The sequence below is a fragment of the Sus scrofa genome, chromosome 13 (assembly GCF_000003025.6).
Source record: "Sus scrofa isolate TJ Tabasco breed Duroc chromosome 13, Sscrofa11.1, whole genome shotgun sequence".
NCBI lineage: Eukaryota > Metazoa > Chordata > Mammalia > Artiodactyla > Suidae > Sus > Sus scrofa.
Genome location: NC_010455.5, coordinates 22260405 through 22282166, shown reverse-complemented (window position 1 = coordinate 22282166; position 21762 = coordinate 22260405). Strand labels below are relative to the sequence as shown.

Here is a 21762-nt window from a genome sequence, read left to right as displayed (position 1 = left end):
ACTTGGCTTTCAAACAGCAGGGAAAGGAAGTGGAGCCAAACACAGCCCAAGCTGCCCATCTATTGACAGCCCTCTGACTACAGCCCTGGACTCTTTGGAGGGCCCGATGCCCACATCCACTGCCAGCAGAGATTAAGGAGGAGACCAGCCCACCTGTGGAAGGATGTGGTCAGTTGCCAAATGGCTCCTCACAGTACTGTCAATGGAGGGAGAGAAAATTAAAAGGGCCAAGATCATTCCAACACCCGAAAGTCATCCTCCAAATGATTGATGCCTAGCTTAACGCATTTCCTTTTTTTTTTTTTTTTTTTTTCCTTTTTTGGCTGTGCTCATCGTATGTGGAAATTTCCTGGCCAGGGATCGAACCTGTGCCACAGCAGAGACCAGAGCCATAGCAGTGACAACACTGGATCCTTAATCTGCTGCACGAAAAGAGAATTCTGCTTCATGCATTTCTGGATGTCAAATCTTTGGGGTTTTTGTTTTGTTCTTTAGGGCCACACACATGGCATATGGAAGTTCCCAGGCTAGGGGTTGAATCCAAGCTATGGCTACTGGCCTACACCACAGCCACAGCAACAGGGGATCCAAGCCAAGTCTGCGACCTACACCACAGCTCTCGGCAACACCGGATCCTTAACCCACTGCGTGAGGCCAGGGATTGAACCCGCGTCCTCATGGATACTAGTCAGATTCATTTCCTGTGCACCACGATGGGAGCTCCCTGGATATCAATTCTTTAAAAGCTGCCCAACTTTATTTTTATCTAAGACAAACTGCACTTCCACATGGTTTTGAAATCCAGAAAGTTCACAGGAAGGGTAAATACTATCACCAAAACTTCAACAACAACAGCAGGCAGAGATTTGAGCAGATACTTTCCTACTCAAGTATTTCATATGTCAAAAGTCCCACAGGTACTGGGTGCAAAATTTCCAACCTGCTTCCATGTTCAAAGCAATGCTTTTTCCAGAGATCCAAATTTAGGGAAACTGCTCTAAGTAACAACCATCAATGTTAGAATAGGTAATGCCAAGTTGTTCAAACATGTCTCACCTCAATTTATTTATTTATTTATTTATTTATTTAGTCTTTTTGCTATTTCTTTGGGCCGCTCCCTCGGCATATGGAGGTTCCCAGGCTAGGGGTTGAATCGGAGCTGTAGCCACCGGCCTACACCAGAGCCACAGCAACGTGGGATCCGAGCCGCGTCTGCAACCTACACCACAGCTCACGGCAACGCCAGATCGTTAACCCACTGAGCAAGGGCAGGGATGGAACCCGCAACCTCATGGTTCCTAGTCAGATTCATTAACCACTGCGCCACAACGGGAACTCCTCACCTCAATTTAAATATTAAAACTAGCAAGCCACCTGTCAAAACATTAACAATTTTAAAATGACGATATTTCTAGGAGGCAGTTTAAGGCTCTGGTGTTCATAATGCCAGTGTGGTGGGCTGTCAGCCGTATAGCCTGCTGCTGCCCCCTAACAATCCCACCAACTGGGAGGCTTAAACAACAGAAATGTATTTTCTCACAGTTTTGAAGGCTGAGAGGCCAAGAGCAAGGTGACATCAGGGTCTGTGTCTGTGAGAGCTGACCAGACACAGAGCCTGGCATTGCAGACGGCTGCTTTCTTGATGTGAGTTGCACAACCGCTTCCTTGTGCAAACACATGTAGAGCGAGGCAGCTCTCTGGTCTTTTCTTATAAGGACACTAATCCTATCAGGGCCTCACCCCGCTCTTATGACCTCATTTAAATTTAATTACTTCCTTTCTCCAAATACAGCCACATTGGGGGTTAGGACTTCAACACATGAATTTTGGGAGGACACATACATTGAGCTGCAACATCATGTAGGTCCCCTGGAAAAGCTACTTAACCTCTCCGAGTCTCAGTTTCCCTATTTGTAAAGAGAGGATCACAGAGGGTTGTTGTGCAGATTAAGTGAGATATGCCTCAGAAAGTACATTGTAGAGTGTTTGGCACATGGGAAGTGAGTGATAAATGTTAGCAATTTAATGTCATTATTATGCAATTTGTTTTGCTCTTAGAAAAATAGCTATTTTCATTTGGAATAAAAAGGAAAAAAATCTAAAATCCTGTTCTGGAAGGGACTTCATTGTTAAGTGGCTTAAAAGTTCAAGACCTCATGTTCCCACATGCTTCAGGTGCAGCCTGTGGAACGCAGGCTGAGACGTAAACCACAGCAGGGCAGCCATGACCTCATCCTCATGTCCACAGCCCACACCAGATGGGCTTTGTTCTCTGCAATCACTCCAATAAATTGTCAAATCTCTCACCATCTTCCCAGACATGAGCCACTGGTGGAGGCTCCTGAAATGTCTGCTTCCAGGGTTTAAATGCAGTGCATGCCGTGTGTGTATGTGTGTCTGCGTCTGTCTGTCTGTGTGTACCTGTGTGTCTATGTGTGTCTGTCTCTGTGTGTCTGTGTCTGTCTGTGGTGTGTCTATGTGCACATGCATGCACATGCATGCCAATAAAAGAGTTTCACTTCAACATCATTTGGATGCAATGGAGCATTCGCAAACTAAGTACCCAGAACTGAATGTATCAGGAGTCAGCTGCCAGAATGGAGTGCATTTCAAAACTAGGAATGAGTTGAGGGTGATAAAGGGGAGGATGAAGCTACAAGAGAAGCGGAAGTTGACCCCCAACGGAAGTTATATTTAACAAGACATTTGAAACATGAACAGTGGAGGCTATGGTTATATATCCAATCTGCTGCCCAGTTTAGCCTCATGTCACCAAGAACTTTATGGAAACCCACACAGGTCTGAAGGACCAGGGCCATGCCCTCCTCCCTTTGGGCTCTTACTGTATTTAAATTGCATCCTAGATTGTGACATTCTGAGATTGTTTCTGTATTTCAGATACGCTTGAGATAAACTGGGAATCGAGCAATATTTTGTAGGACAGCCCTGATGATTTTTTTTTCTGTCTGCATCTGTGAGCATCAGCCCCTCTCCACACTCACAACAATCCAGCCAAGACTTAAAGGTAGGCTTCTCCTCCAACCGCTGAGAGAAGGGAGGGTGAGTGAAGACTCAACCCTCAACATCTGTACAGCTGCGGAAGACCTCCCATCTTCTTGGCTGCCCGAGTCAGCTGCCACCAAGCCTGGCTCCCTGGGCTCGGACCCTCTTCCAACAGTCCCTCACCTGCCCTCCTCTCCTTCCCCTCCTTCACCAAACCTTCCATCTCTAAAACCTCTCTCCTGGGTGTGGAGAAAAAGGAACCCTCCTAGATTGTTGGTGGGAATGTACATTGGTGTAGCCACTATGGAGAACAGAATGGAAGGTCCTTAAAACACTAAAAATAGAACTGTCACGTCATCCAGAAATCCCACTCCTGGACACATATATGGAGAAAACTGTAATTTGAAAAGATACATGCACTCCAACGTTCATGGCAGCACTATTCACAGTAGCCAAGACATGAAAGCAACTTAAATGTCCAACAACAGACGAACAGATAAGGAAGATGTGGTGCATATTTACAAAGGAATATTAGCCATAAAAGAAGAATGAAATACTGCCATTTGCAGAAACATGGATTGACCTAGAGATTATCATTTTGAGTGAAGAAAGCCAGGCAGAGAAAGACAAATATCATATGATATCACTTACATATGGAATCTTTTAAAAATGATATAAACAAACTTATCTATGAGACAGAAATAGAAAACAAATTTATGGTTACCAAAGGGGAAATAAAGGATAAATTAGGAGTTTGGGATTAACACACACACGCACACTATATAAAATAAATAACAGGAGTTCCCGTCCTGGCTCAATGGTTAACGAATCCGACTAGGAACCATGAGGTTGTAGGTTCAGTCCCTGGCCTCCCGCTCAGTGGGTGAAGGATCCGGCATTGCCATGAGCTGTGGTTAGGTCGCAGTCGAGGCTCGGATCCCACACTGCTGTGGCTGTGGCATAGGCCAGCAGCTACAGCTCTGATTAGATCCCTAGCCTGCTCTGTATGCCACGGGTGCAGCCCTAGAAAAGACTAAATAAATAAATGAACAAATAAATAAAATAACAGGGAGTTTCCATCATGGAGGAGCGGAAACAAAACTAACTAGTATCCTTGAGGATGCCAGTTCGATTCCTGGCCTCGATCAGTGGGTTAAGGATCCAGTGTTGCTGTGAACTCTGATGTAAGTCACAGACAGGGCTCAGATCCTGCGTTGCTGTGGATGTGGCATAGGCTGGAAGCTGCAACTATGATTCGACCGCTAGCCTGGGAAACTCCATATGCCACAGGAGCGACTCTAAAAGGCAAAAAAAAACCAAAAACAAACAAACAAAAAAACACCAAAAAACAAAAAAACAAAAAACCCCCAAAACCCTAATGGTATTGCACCGGGAACTATACTCAATATTTTCTAATAACTCATATGGGAAAAGAACCTGAAAAAAATGTGTGCGTGTGCATGTGCGCGTGTGTGTGTGTGTGTGTGTAAATATACTACATAACTTTGCTATAAACCTGAAACTAACATACATTGTAAATAAACTATATTTCAGTTAAAAATTTTTTTTTAGATAATACAAAGCCCTGTCCTCTACAAGCATATGAACAACAACAAACATTTCCCCTACAGGAGGTGACACAGTGAAAGGAAAGAACATGGCAGGAGCTGGGCCATCAGACCACTTGGGTTGAAATCCTAGCTCTGCCCTTGACAAGTCAGGGATCAAACATCCAGCATTTCTCTACCTCCCTGAGACTCTGCTTCCTAGACTTTAAAACAATGTCTTGGATTAAATATTTAGTCTTATTGTCTGTCCAGCATCATGAAAAACCTTCTCCAGCTTAAGCCCACCCACTCCAAGTCAAAAGTTAGAAGCTCATTTTCACAGCATCTCTTGTAGCCAGGGTCCAGGCATGTGAGTAGTTTCCACCAATCAAAGAGGATCCTACCAGACTTGAATCAGCAGCCAGAACTAGAAGAAGTGGCCTCTGTGTGGCCACCACCAGAGAAGTGGCAGTGGCAGAGATAGTGTCCCAAGGGTGGCAACACTGGCCTCACTGGCAGGGCAAATTGGGGTCCTCCAAGCCTGGTTTACAGATCTTCCTGAAGATTCTATGAATCACTTAATAACTTCAATAAATTCCTCTCCTGCTTGAACTAGCCACTGCTTCTAAAACATGTTCCAGAAATTAGTGGTCTGCTTGCTTATGTAACACCCATTCAGTTGCCTCTGGGTGCTTGAGAAAGAGTAGTTTAAAGGCAACAGAAATAAAAGCAAAAATAAACCAATGGGACCTCATCAAACTTACAACCTTTTGCACAACAAAGGAAACCTTTAAAAAAAACCCAAAAAAAGAATGGAATGGGAGAAAATAATTTCAAATGATACAACTGACAAGAGCTTAATCTCTAAAATTTACAAACAACTTGTACAACTCAACAGCAAAAAAGCCAACAACCCAATTGAAATATGGGCAAAAGACCTGAATAGACTGTTCTCCAAAGAAGATATACAGATGGCCAATAAGCACATGAAAAATTGTTCAACATCACTGATTATTAGAGAAATGCGAATCACAACTACTGTGAGATACCACCTCACACCAGTCAGAATGGCCATCATTAACAAGTCGACAAATAACAAATGCTAGAGAGGGTGTGGAAAAAAAGGAACCCTCCTGCACTGTTGGTGGGAATGTAAACTGGTACAACCACTATGGAAAACAGTATGGAGGTACCTTCGAAAACTATACATAGAACTACCACATAACCCAACATTCCCACTCTTGGGCACATATCCAGACAAAACTTTCCTTGAAGAAGACACATGCACCCACATGTTCATTGCAGCACTATTCACAATAGCCAAGATATGAAAACAACCTAAATGTCCATCAACAGATGAATGGATTAAGAATATATGGTACTGGAGTTCCCCTCGTGGCACAGCAGAAACGAATCCAACTAGGAACCATGGGGTTTGCAGGTTTGATCCCTGGCTTCACTCAGTGGGTTAGGGATCCGGCATTGTTGTGGCTGAGGTGTAGGCTGGCAGCTACAGCTCCAATTCGACCCCTAGCCTGGGAACCTCCATATGCCGTGGAAGCGGCCCTAAAAATACAAGACCAAAATAATGAGGGTGGTACAACCACTATGTACCAGCCATAAACAAGACCAAAATAATGCCATTTGCAGAAACATGGACGGAACTAGAGACTCTTATACTAAGTGAAGTTGGTCAGAAAGAGAAAGAAATACCATATGATATCACTTACATCTGGAATCTAATATACAGCACAAATGAACCTTACCACAGAAAAGAAAATCATGCACTTGGGGAACAGACTTTTGGTTGACAAGGGGGAGAGGAGAGAGTGGGATAATCTGAGAGTCTGTGGTTAAGAGATGCAAACTACTGCCTTTGGAATGGATAAGCAATGAGATCCTGCTGTATAACACAGGGAAATATATCCAGTCACTTGTGATGGAACATGATGGAGGATCATGTGGGAAAATGAATATATATATATATGTGCATGTGTGTGTGTGTGTCTGTATATGTATATATGACTGGGTCACTTTGCTGTACAGTAGAAATGGATGGAACACTGTAAATCAACTATAATGGAAAAAATAAAAATCATAAAATTAAAAAAAGAAAAAGTAGTTTAAAGGTCCTATCAAAGACTAAGGAACGTTGGCCACATCTTTGTTCCAGTACGTTAAGATGTAAATAGGTCGTTTGTCCTCTAGGAACTAACTTGCCATCCTGTCAGTAGGGAGCAGTTTTTTGTCTTGATTTGTTTTGACTTTCTTGTTTTCCTCCTTTGGTTGGGGTTAATTTGGTTTGAATTTGGTTTTGGTCTTTTCATTTTATTTTATTTGCTTTTTTAAAGGGCTGCACCCGCAGCATATGCAGGTTCCTAGGCTAGGGGTCGAATGGGAGCTACAGCTGCCGGCCCAGGCCACAGCAACACAGGATCCGAGCCGCATCTGTGGCCTATACCAGAGCTCACGGCAACACTAGATCCTTACCCCACCGAGCAAGGTGAGGGATCGAACCCATAACCTCATGGTTTCTACTGGGATTTGTTTCTATTGTACCACAATGAAAACTCCTGAATTTGGTTTTTTAATGGAATGCTTCCTTTTGTCATAGTCTGTTGTAGCCTCTCTGATTCAGACAGGGGTGAGTCCCATCAGAGGCATGGCTCTCCGTCCACGAAACGGGAGCCAACACTCAGAAAGGCACGATCTGCTACGTGCCACAGCTACTGCTCAGAACACCTGCTCCCATCTCAGTGCTGATTTTTCGCTGTAGGAGGATGTGGGTGTTTTTAGTGAGGAAAGGTGATAGAGAGAGGGTGTGTTTGGTACAGTAAAGAAGATGCGCTTTGAACCCAGAAATCCACGTAGGGGGTGGAGGGACCACTAGGCTACCAACAACCAACAGTCACATTTAGGAGCGGGAGCTTAGGGAAGAAGAGCCAACTGCACGTGCAAGACTCATTTCTGGTTAAAGATAAAAGATGATGTAAGTCAAAGCCCAAAGGTCAAGTCTTTCCCTAAAAAGCTTCAATGACTGGAGTCAGCTTTCTGGGTTTCAATCTCAGCTCCAACATCTACTGATAGTAGAAAAACCAGCCAACCAACCAACCAACAAATTACTTTACCTCTTTGAGATTCGGTCTCCCATCTATAAAATGGGGATGAGGGAGTTCCCTTCGTGGCTCAGTGGTTAACAAACCCGACTAGGATTCACGAGGATGCAGGTTTGATCCCTGTCCTTGCTTGGTGGGTTGGGGATCTTGTGTTGCTGTGAGCTGTGGTGAAGGTTGCAGACGTGCCTTGGATCTGGTGTTGCTGTGGCCAGTGGCTCTAGCTCTGATTTGACCCCTAGGCTGGGAACTTTCATATGCCTCAGGTGTGGTCCTAAAAAACAAAAAGTAATAAAATAAAATAGGGATGATAATAGTACTTACTCATGGACTTATTAGCCAGATGGACATGATGTGATTAGAACAATTCCTGGCATGTCAAAAGCCTCAACCTATGTTGGTGGTGGTAGCAGAAGAAGTTGTTGCTGTTGTTTGTCATCTGCCAATGTGGAAGGAGAGCTACCGAGATCTGTGTCCCAGAACATGAGACTACTAAGTGCTTGAGCTGTACCGGTGAACAAGCGTGCCCTTCCAGAGAGCAGTCTAGTGAGGAAAGCTAATGACAAACAGTAGGAAAGGGGTTGAAGGAGTTCCCGCTATGGCCTATTGGATTAATGATTAAGCTTGTCTCTGTGTTCCATCCCTGGACGGGTACAGTGGGCCAGGATCTGGTGTTGCTGCAGCTATGGTGTAGGTTGCAACTCTGGCTCAGATTTGATTCCTGGCCCAGGAACTTCCATGTGCCATGGGTGCCATCAGAAAAAAAAAACAAAACAAAACAAAAACAAAACCATAAGGGGTTGAAAAGGGGGAGATGACTGGTAAGAGTGCTTTAGGAACAAAGAGGATGGGTCCTTGAGGGGATGGAAAGGGGGCCCTGATAGCGCCCCTAAAGCAGCATCTCAATTGATCCTAAATGTTAAGAGGGGTGTAGTGCAGGCAAGAAATTGGGATAAAGGAGATGGTCATTGGAGGAATGCGAGAGGTTAAGGGAAGGGTTTTAAAAATGCAGCAGAGATGGGGCAAGCTTAAACAAGAGAGGGAAATGGGGGTGAGGGGAGCAGGGATAAAGAAAAGAAACACCAGAACCCAGAAGGATGTAAAGGAGCTGTGGATGAAGTGTGCAGGAAACATGCTCTGGGGCTCTGTCGGAAGCAGAATGTGCTCTTGGCAAGTGTCCAATTAGTTTAAAAACAAGGAAATTGGGGCCCAGAACACAGGCTCAAGATCACGCATGGAGACAGTGGGATCAGAGCAGTAATCTCCCAAACCTGGCTACACTTACGTATTTACCATGGGAAATGGAATCCGACATCAAAATATCTGACCCATATTTACTGAGCACTTAGTATACGCCAAGTGTTTGGGTTACCTACTGCTGCATAACAAACTGTCCCACAATTTAATAGCTTAAAATAGCCATTTTATTATATCTCATACTTTTGTGGGGCAGGAAATTGGGCAGGCCGCAGCTGGGCTGTTTCATGTGACATCATGTGAGGGTCTCAGTGGTACTCAGCTGGCAGCTGAGCTTGTTTGAAGGGTCCAAGATGGCTTTACTCACAGGCCTGGTGCTCTGATGAGGACTGAGAGGCTGGGCTCCGCTAGAACTGGTAACCGTAGCATGAACATGCAGTCTCTCCAGCACAGACAGATGCCCAGATTTTCATTTCTAGAAATGGCCATGTGTTACTCTTCTGCTTCTCCCAAAAAAATGCAAACATCAAAGTTTGCACAGCAAGTTGTCATGACAACATTTGGCATAGGTAGTCTGTACAGGTGGCCTTTTAAATACTGAGATTGTTCTGCAGATGCAAATATTGCCCACAGGTTCTTTTCAGGTTAGACAACTAAGCATTAGTTATAGCCTCTCCTCCTGTCACAAGGCTCTAGAAATGAGACAAATGTGTTTTTTATCCATAAGAACATTGGAAAATTGGAAGGGATTTCTTTTAGATAAGAAATCTTTAGGAGTTCCCGTCGTGGCGCAGTGGTTAACAAACCCGACTAGGAACCATGAGGTTGCGGGTTTGATCCCTGGCCTTGCTCAGTGGGTTAAGGATTCGGTGTTGCCGTGAGCTGTGGTGTAGATTGCAGACGCGGCTCGGATCCCACATTGCTGTGGCCCTGGCATAGGCTGGTGGCTACAACTCCAATTAAACCTCTAGCCTGGGAACCTCCATATGCCACGGGAAGCGGCCCCAGAATAGGCAAAAAGACCAAAAAAAAAAAAGAAATCTTTAAAATCCCTGAAATATAGAAAGCAGTCTAATCAGATTATAAAAGGAATCCTATACTTAGGCATACATGGGAAAGGACTCTTGCATAGACACGGAGGTTAGGCAGTGGCTCCAACAATGCTCAAAGCCCGAAGTTATCAGAGAGCAGAAAAGGAACAGCTCTGAGCACCAAACAGGGAATGAGCCGGGACACCAGACTGGGAGCTGTCAGGTCAGCACGCCCTGTCCCCACTGTCCCTTGGATTAGGCAGCAGTGGTAGAGGTGTCTGTCTCCATGTAGGACCAAGGGGTAGGAGTCTTTAGACAGAGACATGGTCCCAGGTGGCTGGCCACTCCAGGGAGGAGTGAGTAGTTCCTGCCTCCAAAGAAGTACCCCCACTTGGCCCTGTGCTGACTCTCTCTCCTCATTCTGGTGGTGGGCACAACATGCAGAGACTAGCCAATAAAAGTCCTCAAATACATGAATCCTCAGCTAAGGATCACGAAGCAGTTGTGCAAGAAGATACACGCACCCTAATGTTCATTGCAGGACTATTTACAATAGCCAAGACATGGAAGCAACCTAAATGTCCATAGACAGAAGAATGGATAAAGAAGATATGGTATAGGAGTTCCTGCTGTGGCACAACAGTATTGGCAGCGTCTCTGCAGCACCAGGACACAGTTTGATCCTAGGCCTAGCACAGTGGGTTAAAGGATCTGATGTCACCGAACTGCAGTGTAGGTCACAACTGTGGTTCAGATCTGACCCCTGGCTTGAACTGCACATGCCAAGAAGGAAAAAGAAAAAAAAAAAAAAAAAGGTGTGGTACATATATACAATGGAATATTACTCAGCCATAAAAAAGAATGGAATAACGCCATTTTCAGCAACGTGGATGGACCTAGAGATGATCATACTAAGTGAAATAAGTCAGAGAGAGAAAAACAAATCTTATATCACTTATACATGGAATCTAATAAAAATGATATAAAAGAACTTATTTACAAAACAGAAACAAACTCACAGATTTTGACATTGAACTTATAGCTACCAAAGGGAAAATCATGAGGGGGGAGAGATAAATTATGAGGGTGGGATTAACACATACCTGCTACTATACATAAAATAGATAAACAAGGATCCAGTATACGGCACAGGAAAATCTACTCAAAATTTTATAATAACCCATATGGGAAAAAAGAATGGATATATATACATACATACCTATAAATGTGTGTGTCTGTGTGTGTACATAACTGAATCACTGTGCTGTACACCTGAAACTAATATAACATTGTAAGTCAATTATACTCCAATAAAAATTTGTTTAAAAGATACCACACTCTTAAGTGGAACACGTATGCTAAGGAAACAGAGACTGAGCTGCACTGAATAATTACTGTTCTCACGGAGATGCAAGACCACCATGTTGTAAACATGATGAATGCTATTTATACTAAACATTTGATTAAAAAAGTCAACATATAGGCTGGACAGTAGAAAAAGTTGCCAACGAGCAAATTTGTGATTTATAAAATCAAACAAATGAATTCTTCCAGAATGTACCTAAGATTTTAAAAATATGAAATAGAAGTTAAGAAATGTGGAAGCTGGACTTCACCGGAGTTAAAAAATTTCTGTCCTTTAGGAGACATTGTTGAAGAATGAAAGAGCGAATGAAAATATAAGCCCAGACTTGGGGAAAATCTTCGTAAAGACTTTCCATTAAAAGATTTGTATCTAATAAGTAAAAAGAACTCTCAAAACTTAATAAAAAACAACTCATTTAAAAATGTGCAAATCATTTGAACAAACACTTAACTAAAGAACATATGTAGATGAGGGGAGTTCCCGTTGTGGCTCAGTGAAAATGAATCTGACTAGTATCCATGAGGACGCAGGTTTGATCCCTGGCCTCATTCAGTGGGTTGAGGATCTGGCATTGCCACGAGCTGTGGTGTAGGTCACAGATGTGGCTCGGATCCTGAGTTGCTGTGGCTGTGGCATAGGCCAGCAGCCATAGCTCCAATTCAACCCCTAGGCTGGGCACCTCCATATGCCATGGATGTGGCCCTAAAAAAAAAAAGACACACACACACATATATATGTATATGAAAACATACTCAAAAAATATATATGTATGAAAACATACTCAATATTATTAGTCATTAGGGAAATGCAAATTAAACCATAAGGAAATTTGATATCACTTACATACTGATTAGGACAGCAAAAATTTATAAGACTGACCATACAAAGTGCTGGTGAGGAGGAACTGGAACTCTCATACATTGCTGGTGGGAATGTGAAATAGGGCAGTTACTGTGAAAAACAGTTCAATAATTTCTTTAAAAGTTTAACGTGATAGCTACCCTATGATCTAGCCCTTTCACGCTTAGGTATTTATCTATGAGAAAAGAAGCTTATGTCCTACAAAGACATGACCACGACCATTCATAGCGACTTTATTTGTAATAGCTTCAAACTGGGAACAACCTACATGTGCACCTATAGGTGAGCAGATAAATAAACTTGAGGCAGATTCATAAGTGAAATACCACTCAGTCACATAAAGGAACAAACAGGAATGAATCTCAAAAAGTGATGCTGAGTGACAGAAGGCAGCCAAAGAAGAGGACCTCCTCGATGACCCATTTGCATAAAGCTCTACAAAGTGCAACTAATTCATGGTGACAGAAAGCAGATCAGTGGTCGTCCGGGATCAAGGGTGGGAAGGACAGGATGGAGGAATTACAAAGGGGGCACCAGGAAACTTTTGGAAGTAATGGAGATGTTCACTATTTTGATTGTGGTGATGGTTTCATGAGTATAGACAGGTCAAAACTTAACAAGCTGTATGGTTTAAATATGTATAGTTTATTGTATATCAATTATACCTCAATAAGGCCATTACTATGTAAACATACTATCTATCTATGTACACACATATATACAGAATGTTTCTCAAATGTATTTGACCGTGACCCCTTTCCCCTGCTCACCTGTTACCTGGTCTGCAGAAGCATGCCAGATGCAATGAGGCAGACCTAGGACTGATCCCAGTTCTGCCCTCACACTGGCTATGTGCCCTTAAGTAAGTGATTCACACTTTCAGAACCTCAGTTTTCTCATCTGTAAAACGGAGCTATGGCAAGGATTAAAGCAGTCAGTGTCAAATGCCCACCACATAGCAAGGTCTTAAAAAACTTGAGTTCACTAATTACCCCAGAAATCAAACTAACCATTTTGATGGCTTTCCCAGTTGTGTTACCTTTATTTGGAACTAAAGAAACCAGCCTCTGTCATCTAAAGTCCAAAGGTCTGAGGGAAGAGACACTGAAATGCTTAGTACTGCCCTGCAGGCCCATCTGCTCTGCATTAGCTAGTGTTCTTCTGTTTATTATTCCTGGTGTTAAATCTCCTCCAATTCTTGTGTGAAGAGTTCGGACACACAATAACCTCTTTATCACATTTTCAAAATCTGGGCCCATACTGGAAAGTTTACACCTTTTTCTTGTTGCCATTGTTTCCATGTGGATTCGGATTTCTGAAAAAGACACTCGGAGTGTTTTACTGGAAACATTTGTGTGTAAGCTGGATGCAGACAAATACCATCAAAGAATGAAAATGAGATGTCAGAGGAATTAGAACCATACCACGTGGTCTCTGTGTCGTTCTCCAGCTGTAGTTTTGCAAAGAGGACCCTAGGCTGAGGCTGGTGGTCATGAGCCAGGCTTATCAGCCCCCTCCATTGGCCTCTCTCCTTTGAGGGTAGAAACTGAGTAATATCAAAAAGAGAAACAGAAACACGCCAACGTTAGGGTATAGAATAGAAAGTATACATAATTCTGTAAAAATAAATATAATAATACTGGCAACATTTACTCAGTATTATTTGTGTGCCATGCTTCATTCTCCAAGTTCTATTTTATTTAAACCTCACGACAAGACCATGAGTTAGGTATAGAACCATAAGGACTCCTTCAAGTCACAAGTGACAAAAAAATTCACCTCAACCTCACTCATAAAGGAACTTTTACTGGACATGTCAATTAAAAACCCAGATTGAGGAGTTCCCACTGTGGTGCAGTTAAGGATCTGGCTTGTCTCTGTGGAGGTGCCAGTACAATCCCCGGCCCGGCACAGTGGGTTAAGGATCCAGTATAGCAGCAGCTGTGGTGTAGGTCACAGCTCCAGCTTGGATTTGATCTCTGGCTGGAGAATTTCCATATGCTGCTGGTGTGGTAGAAAAAGAAAAAAAAATCCAGATTTAGTCCTGGCTTCAAGTAGGACTTGATCCACCAACTCCGAAAGATATACCCAAAGACTCAGATTCTCTCCCTCTTTTTTCTACCTTTTTATTGGCTTTCTCTTTGGGACTGTTGCAGTCAACTGGAAAGTTCCAGTATTTCCCATGGTGGCAAAATGGCTGCAGCTGTGCCAGACCTCACATCCTCTACCATGTCACTCAGAGAAAGAGAGCAACTCCAGAATTCATTTTCTCTCATTGATCCCAAATGGGTCATGCGTCCATCCCTGAACAGATCACTGTGACGGGGGAGACGACAGAGGTAGATGAGTAAGAGAGGTTAATTGGATTACACCTTGGTGGTAGTGTGGGTGACCCATACCCAGGATCTAGCAGTGTGGACGATCCCAACAAAAGTCCTAGGATGAGAAATTGGGAGAGGTGGTTTCTCAAGGGAAAATTGGGATAAGCTTGATCAGAAAAGGGAAACTGGATGCTGGAGACACACTCAGCCAATGTCAATCCTAATATTCATCTATTCATTACAAAAATTTTCATATACAATTTAGGGGCTGGTGTTACATGAGGGAAAAAACAAAAACCAAACATCCCTGTGGCTGATGCTGCAGATGCCCCCACTGCATGCCCCTTAACCTCCTGCTACCACGTGGACAATTCCCATTTTTCCTTTTCCACCTAAAGACTTTCTCTGGCACTAAGGAAGCTTGGTCAGACCATTCTCAAGGCTGCCTGGATGGCCTAGAGGTTTAATGCCCTTGGAGCAACCTGCAGCCAACAAGGGACAGGACTTGGTGACTGATATTCCAGTTCTTCTGTTTCTACATAGGGAATCTCTGAAGCTGGTTTGACAGGGCTTCTTAGAGGATCTCCAATGCTGACCCCAGCTGCCTACAGCAGTGGTGAGCTGACTGATATGTGCGTTATTTGTTTACTCCCTTCCTTATCTCTCTTCCCTAATTCCCTCTCCTATATCCCTCGGGATCACCTCTCAAACAAACAACCTGCATCAGAGCCCCATCTCAGGATCTGCTTTCAGTGGAGCCGAAGTCCAGATGACCCCTGCCTTTGTGGGCTTACATTCTGATGGCAGAGAGAGACGGGTAGTAAACAAAATAAATAAGCCAACTATATAACATTAGAGGGAGACAGACATTAGGAAGAAAGATAAGGCAGATAAGGGATAGAGTGCCAGGGTGGGTGTGGGGCTGATATTTTACACAGGGCTCCAGGAAGGCCTTGAAGAAGAGGTGACATGTGATTCAAGACCAAAGAAGATCCATCAGTCAGGTCAGGTTGCATTCTGCTAAGTTGACAAATAAGCCCTAGACTGCAGTGGCTTAGAGTTTCATTTTCCACAGAGATGACATGTCCATTGCGGGGCAGCAGGGGACTTTGCCTATGTCTTAGCAGCCAGCTGAAGAATCTTTGCTGGTTGTTATGGAAGACAGAAATTCTGGAAGGTCTCACACACAAAATCAAGTAAAAGTTTAGGTCTGAACTTTTCAGTTCTCCTAAGTCATGTCCAGAACTGGTCATAGGGCCTCACCAACCACAGAGAATAATGGATATATGATTTACCAAGTGCCTGGGTGGTAGAGAGTTGACAATAGTTTGAAGACAGACCTAATAACCCCACAGTCTAACTTTCAGACAAATATTCAGACAAAATACACTTACCTTCTCCCTATGGGGAAGCTGTATCAATCAGTGCAGCAAATTCAAAGCCAGTCAGAAGATGATTTGTTTCTGCATCAGGTTTGTTATAGTCTCTCTTGATCCAGAGACCTGTGAACTAAAATGGTAAGTTGTCTGAACCCATCATTCAACATATAATGTCCATCTTTCAACAAAAATTACAAGACATACTGAAGGACACAATACAGTTTGAACAGAATAAGCATCAGAATCAGACTCAGATACAACAGGCATGTTGCAATGATCAGACTAAGAGTTGAAAATATCTATGATTAATATGCTAGGGGCTCTAATGAAGAAGTAGAAAACAATTATAGATTATAGATGGGTAATATAAGCAGAAAGATGGAAATTTCAAGAATTTTTTTTTTTAATGCTAACAATCAAAAATACGTAACAGAAGGAATTCTTGTTGTGGATGAGGGGGCTATGAACTCAATTATATCTATGAGGATGCAGATTCGATCCCTGGCCTCACTCAGTGGGTTAAGGACCTGTTGTTGCTGAGAGCTGTGGTGTAGGTCGCAGGCGCAGCTCAGGCTCAGATTTGGCATTGCTGTGGCTGTGGTGCAGGCCAACAGATATAGCTCTGATTTGACCCCTGGACTGGGAACCTCCATATGCTGAAGGTGAGGCCCTAAAAAACCAAAAAAAGAACCAAAACCATAACAAACCTACCACAGTTGGGGACTTCAACACCCCTCATTAGAAATGATGGGTCCTGGAGTTTCTAGGTGGTGCAGAGGGTTAAGGAGCCAATGTTGTCACTGCTGCAGCACAGGTTCCATCCCTGGCCCCATCCCATGTCATGGGTGTGGCCAAAAAAAGAAATGGATGCACCCAGCAGGCAGAAAATCAGCAAGGACATAGCTGAATTTCAAAGCACCAAGATGCCAATTCCAAAAGGGAACAATAGGAGACACAGAGCAGGAAGAATGTTTCATGAGTGGACCCAAGTTTTGGTCCCTTGGAGAGGCTCCCAGAACACTGTTTTCTGGGCTCCTGGTCCTGTACTCTGGGAGACGCTTCCTTCCACATTGTCCTCCTCAGCTATATCTGGGTTAGGCTTTAGAGAATCTATGCTCCCTGGGTGCTACACCAGGACGCAAACCCTGTGCCACATCCCAGATTCCTTTGATAGTGTTCCTCACCCACAGTTTTAGGAATCCACCCTGAAAATATCCTTCCAAAGTGTAAAACAATGTATACACAATGTCATTAGCCACAGCCCTCTCTGTAATAGCAACTCAACTGGAAACAATTCAAATGTTCACCACTAGGGGTCTGGTTGAAACAAATTACATTCATACAATGAAATTCTGCTCCAACTGTAAAAAGAATGAGGAAGTTTTCTGTGAACTGGAGTGGTCGCCAAAATACACCGTTAAGTGAAAAAGCAAGATACGGAACAATGCATATAGTATGTCAACTTCAGTGTAAGAAAAAGGGGGGATAAATACATATGCTAATTTTTGCCAAAAGAAACACTGAAAAATGGGCTAGAGATCGATGAGAGGGAAATGAGATTTCTTTAAGGATACCTTTAAATATTATTTTGACTTTGAACTGCATAAATATTTACCATATTCAAAAATAAAATTAAACCAGAGTTCCCTGGTGGTTCAGTGGGTTAAGGATCTAGCATTGTGATGGCTGTGGCTCAGGTCACTGCAGTGTCACAGGTTGGATCCCTGGCCCAGGAACTTATGCATGCTGCAGAGCAGCACAAAAATCTTATTATAAAAATAAAGTTAAATTATAAAGTAAAAAATGCAAACTCCCAAATTGAAGTCAGAGCTCCAAGGAGTCAGTGACCATTAGGAGTGGTGAGCAAGGAAGAGAGGAAAGTCTTTAACTGATAGGGGGTCATGTGGAAGGAGTAGGTTTGGAGGGATTGAGATTCAATCTGGGACATGCTAAGGTCAAGATGCAATTAGACAGCTGAGTGGAGATATTGAAAGGGCAGTTGTTTGAGTCTGGGGACCAGGGAGGTGATATAAAATGCAGATATAAAATGTTCATTGCTGGGAGTTCCTGCTATGGCACAGTGGGTTAAGGACCTGGTGTGGCTGAAGCTGTGCATAAATCACAGCTGTAGCTCAGATTTGACCCCTGGCTGAGAACTTCCATTGCTGTGGGTATGGCCAAAAAAAAAGAAAAAGAAATAAACATTAAAAATTAAAAAAATAAAATAAAATGAGGAGTTCCCGTTGTGGCTCAGCAGGTTAAGAACCCAACTAATACCCGTGAGGATGCAGGTTCGAGCCCTGGCCTTGCTCAGTGGGTTAAGGATCCATTGCTGTGGCTGTGGTGTAGGCTGGCAGCTGTAGCTCTGATTAGACCCCTAGCCTGGCACTCTCCATATGTTCCAGGTGCAGCCCTAAAAAGCAAAAAATAAATATATAAATAAATAATAAAAAATAAAATGAGTATCACTGGCACTCGTTTAAGTGGGTACTTAAAGCCAGAAGACAGGATGAGATCACTGAGGGGATGCAGATAAGAAAGAGGAACAGCCTGGAGCCTGAACCCCAGGGCTCTAGGTTGTGAGAGGTCAGGAAGCAATGATGCCCCAGCCAGTGAGGTGGAACAAGTGGATTCCAAGTGAGGGGAGGGTTTCCCGGAGGAGAAAGGCACCAGCTGTGCCATCACGTAGAGACCCACTGAGACCACCTGCCATAGTGAGGGACCCAGGAGTTTCCGAGCAGGGGGTTTAAGGGGAATGGAAGCAAACTTAGGAGGGACAGTGAGTATAGATATCTCTTTTTAAAGTGTTCCCTAAAAAGGAGTAGAGAAATGGGGCAACGGATGGGGGAAGATGCGAAATCTGAGAGCTTTCTATTTTAAGGCAGGAGCGGTACAGCCTGTGTATGCTGATGGGGGTGGTCCAGCAGTGAGGGGAAAACACAATGGCCAGAGAAACAGTGTAATTATATCACCTCTAAGAAGAGGAAACCGACACTTTGAGAGGTCATCAGCAGAGGCTGGAACAGCGACCTGTCCAGGTCACTGGGCAGGATGTGACCCCACTGGCAATCCCACCATGTTCCCAGGACCACAGCCTCTGGCTTTGCCCATAAACGGCCTCAGACCTGTGAACAGCTGCTGCCTCCCAGGGACAATCAAAGCGAAACCGCCCCCATCAATCAGTGCCTGGATTAGATATGAAAGGCTGAGGCCCCGCCAACAAGTTCCAGTCTGACGGCTGCCAGGGAAGATCAGGAGGCTCTTGAGCCCAAGCTGGCCCCTGCTTCCCCCAAACCTGAGAGCAGTCACATAGCTCATACACACACCGTCCAGCCCAAGGTCAGAGGACAGAGGACTCCATGAAACACACCACCACTGACAGACAGAGTGGCACTACCGGGACCTGTAACACCCAGACATGCGGTGGCCTGTGGTTGAAGACACCTCTCACCCTCTCTCCTCACAGCTGTGGGTCTGGACACTGGCTTGCGGTGATACAGCTTTTGTAAAAAGGGCTATAGTTCTCTCCTACCTGTACCCACACCTCTTTGCCATGTGACTTTGCAATGTCTCCCGTCAAAGTGAAGTCTGTGCCCCCAGCCCTTGAATCTGGGTTGGCCCAGGGATTTGCTTTGATGGACAGAAGGCAGTGGAAATGATAGCTTGCTGGATGGGAGCCTGGGCCCCAAGAAGGTCTGGGGGCTCTTACCTGCTCTCAGGCCCCTGCTGGGCTGCCTGTGAGCAAGTGTGTGCTCCCTGCTGGACGCTAGGTAACCACGGAGCAGAAACCAGCCATCCCGGCCCTGGACTAGCCAGTCTCAGTGGGCAGAGCTGCGTGAGTGAGGCTGGCTGAGATGGGAAGAACAGCCAGCTGATGCAGCCCAAAGGCCATTCTGCAGAGTTGAGAGCTCAGTAGGTGGGCCTATTTGAAGCAGCAAACATTAACTGATACATCTAATTGATGTCCACAGGTGACCAAGTAGAATTCAGAAAACCATTTGTTCACAACTCCTCTTTGGTGAAGGATTATTCAATAAGACTTTAAACTCTGATCCATGGAACAAGAGAGTATGGGCTGAGGCCAGGTGTGGGAATGGAAGGCAAAGCCCCAAGGGGAGGACCAGAGACCAGAAAGAGTGGGTGGGCCCAGGGGCACCCACAAAGGATAGCATACATGGGCAGGCTTCTATGCCACACCCTGCATCAGGCCTGTCATCCCACACTTCTGTCCACTAGCCCGACACACAGAGGTCAGGAGACAGGAGCTCCCTGGAGCTCACATGACCAGTGCAACCCCAGATTACCCTCCTTGAGAAGTCACAGGCCCCCTATTCCCCAGTCGGGCTGGCATGGTCCTGCCTCCATCCTCCAGGACTCAGAGACCATGGGCACTTCCTGCTTCTTCACAGAACACCTACCTAGGCTGTGGACCAAGGAGAAGAGAACAGAGCCCAACCTGACTCTTGGGCATTAGGGAACAGGCTGATTTGTTTATCTAGCATCCTTCTCCCCCATTAATACAGCACACATATATTGGGGGTGGAATTGTGCCCCACTACAGACTGCACATCTCAACTTCCCATGCAGCAAAGGTGGTCATTCATTCATTTCTCCAGGACTTACTGAACCCTATCAGGTTTCAGGTGAGTTTTGGGGATGCTCCAATGAACAGACTCAGTTTTCATCCTCATGGAGTTATAGTCTGGTGGGGAGAGACGAAGACAGTAAACAAATGCCTATGAAACAATGTGGAGAGTGTATCATACAGACTTGACAGCTTTAGAAGTACACAGGGCAGGGTAAGAGAGACGGAATTTGCCTAGCAAGAGGGGAACACTATTTTTTATAAGGTACTCAAAAAGGCCCCCTCTGAAAATGTCAAGTTTGAACAGGTATCTGACAAAGATGAGGGGAACACTACACATGATATGCAGTATAAGAGCATTTAGGTTGGAAGGAATAACAAAAGCCCTTTCATTCAGGGACACACCTGTCAGGCAAAGAGATCGAGACAAGGCAAAGGGAATCTCATTTCAGCCACAAGGGCGACCTACCTTGTCCTTAGATGGGCAACCAGGGACTGCCAGATGCCGTGAACTCCAACACCAAAAAGAATAGTATTCACAAACAGGACAACTAGCCCCAAAGGAAATAAAGCTGCAGGACAAAGAAGGGAAAAATTAAAAAAGGAAAAATCTAATTGGTATTTTCAGAGAAACTTAAGAAAAAAGTTTCATTAGAAAACTACTTTAGGAGTTCTTAACGTGGCTCAGTGGAAACGAGCCTGACTAGTATCCATGAGGATGCGGGTTTGATCCCTGGCCTCACTCAGCAGGTTAAGGATCTGGCACTGCCGTGAGCTGAGATGTAGGTTACAGACAGGGCTCGGATTCCCGAGTTGCCGTTGCTGTGGCTGTGGCGTAGGCCAGCAGTTGTAGTTCCAATTTGATCCCTAGCCTGGGAACCTCCATATACTGCAGGTACAGCCCTAAAAAGCAAAATAAATAAATATTTTATTATAATTGATTTATAATGTTCTGCCAATTTCTGCTGTACAGCAAAGTGACCCAATTATACATATACATATACATTCTTTCTCTCATGTCATCTTCCATCATGTTCCATGACAACTGAGTGGATGTAGTTCCCTGTGCTATACAGCAGGACCTCAGGAGGTTCTTATAACTTCATTAAGTTCCCTTTATATTTGAAATTGCTACATTAATGAATTGATTAAACTTGATTTCCTTTATAAGCATTTAATATGTTCACCTGACTCCAAAAACCTTCCAAATGGCTAAGTAATTTTTATTTAACCAAGGTTGATAAATGAAGAAAACATAAATAATATGTATCTATGTATCTTATCTTAAATATGCCAATATTATTTACAAACTTAATAGGGTTTCAGGAATTCCCTGGTGGAGAAGTGGGTTAAGGATCT

General features: G+C 44.0%; 1 protein-coding gene across 1 annotated transcript; it reads right to left on the bottom strand.

Moving 5' to 3' along the window:
- On the bottom strand, positions 13137 to 21184 carry C13H3orf35 (chromosome 13 C3orf35 homolog). The gene is given in 5 exon segments (XM_021071657.1): positions 13137 to 13217; positions 13219 to 13433; positions 13543 to 14434; positions 15834 to 15948; positions 20873 to 21184. Coding segments are annotated over 3 exon segments (333 nt in total). The 5' UTR covers positions 13613 to 14434; positions 15834 to 15948; positions 20873 to 21184; the 3' UTR covers positions 13137 to 13169.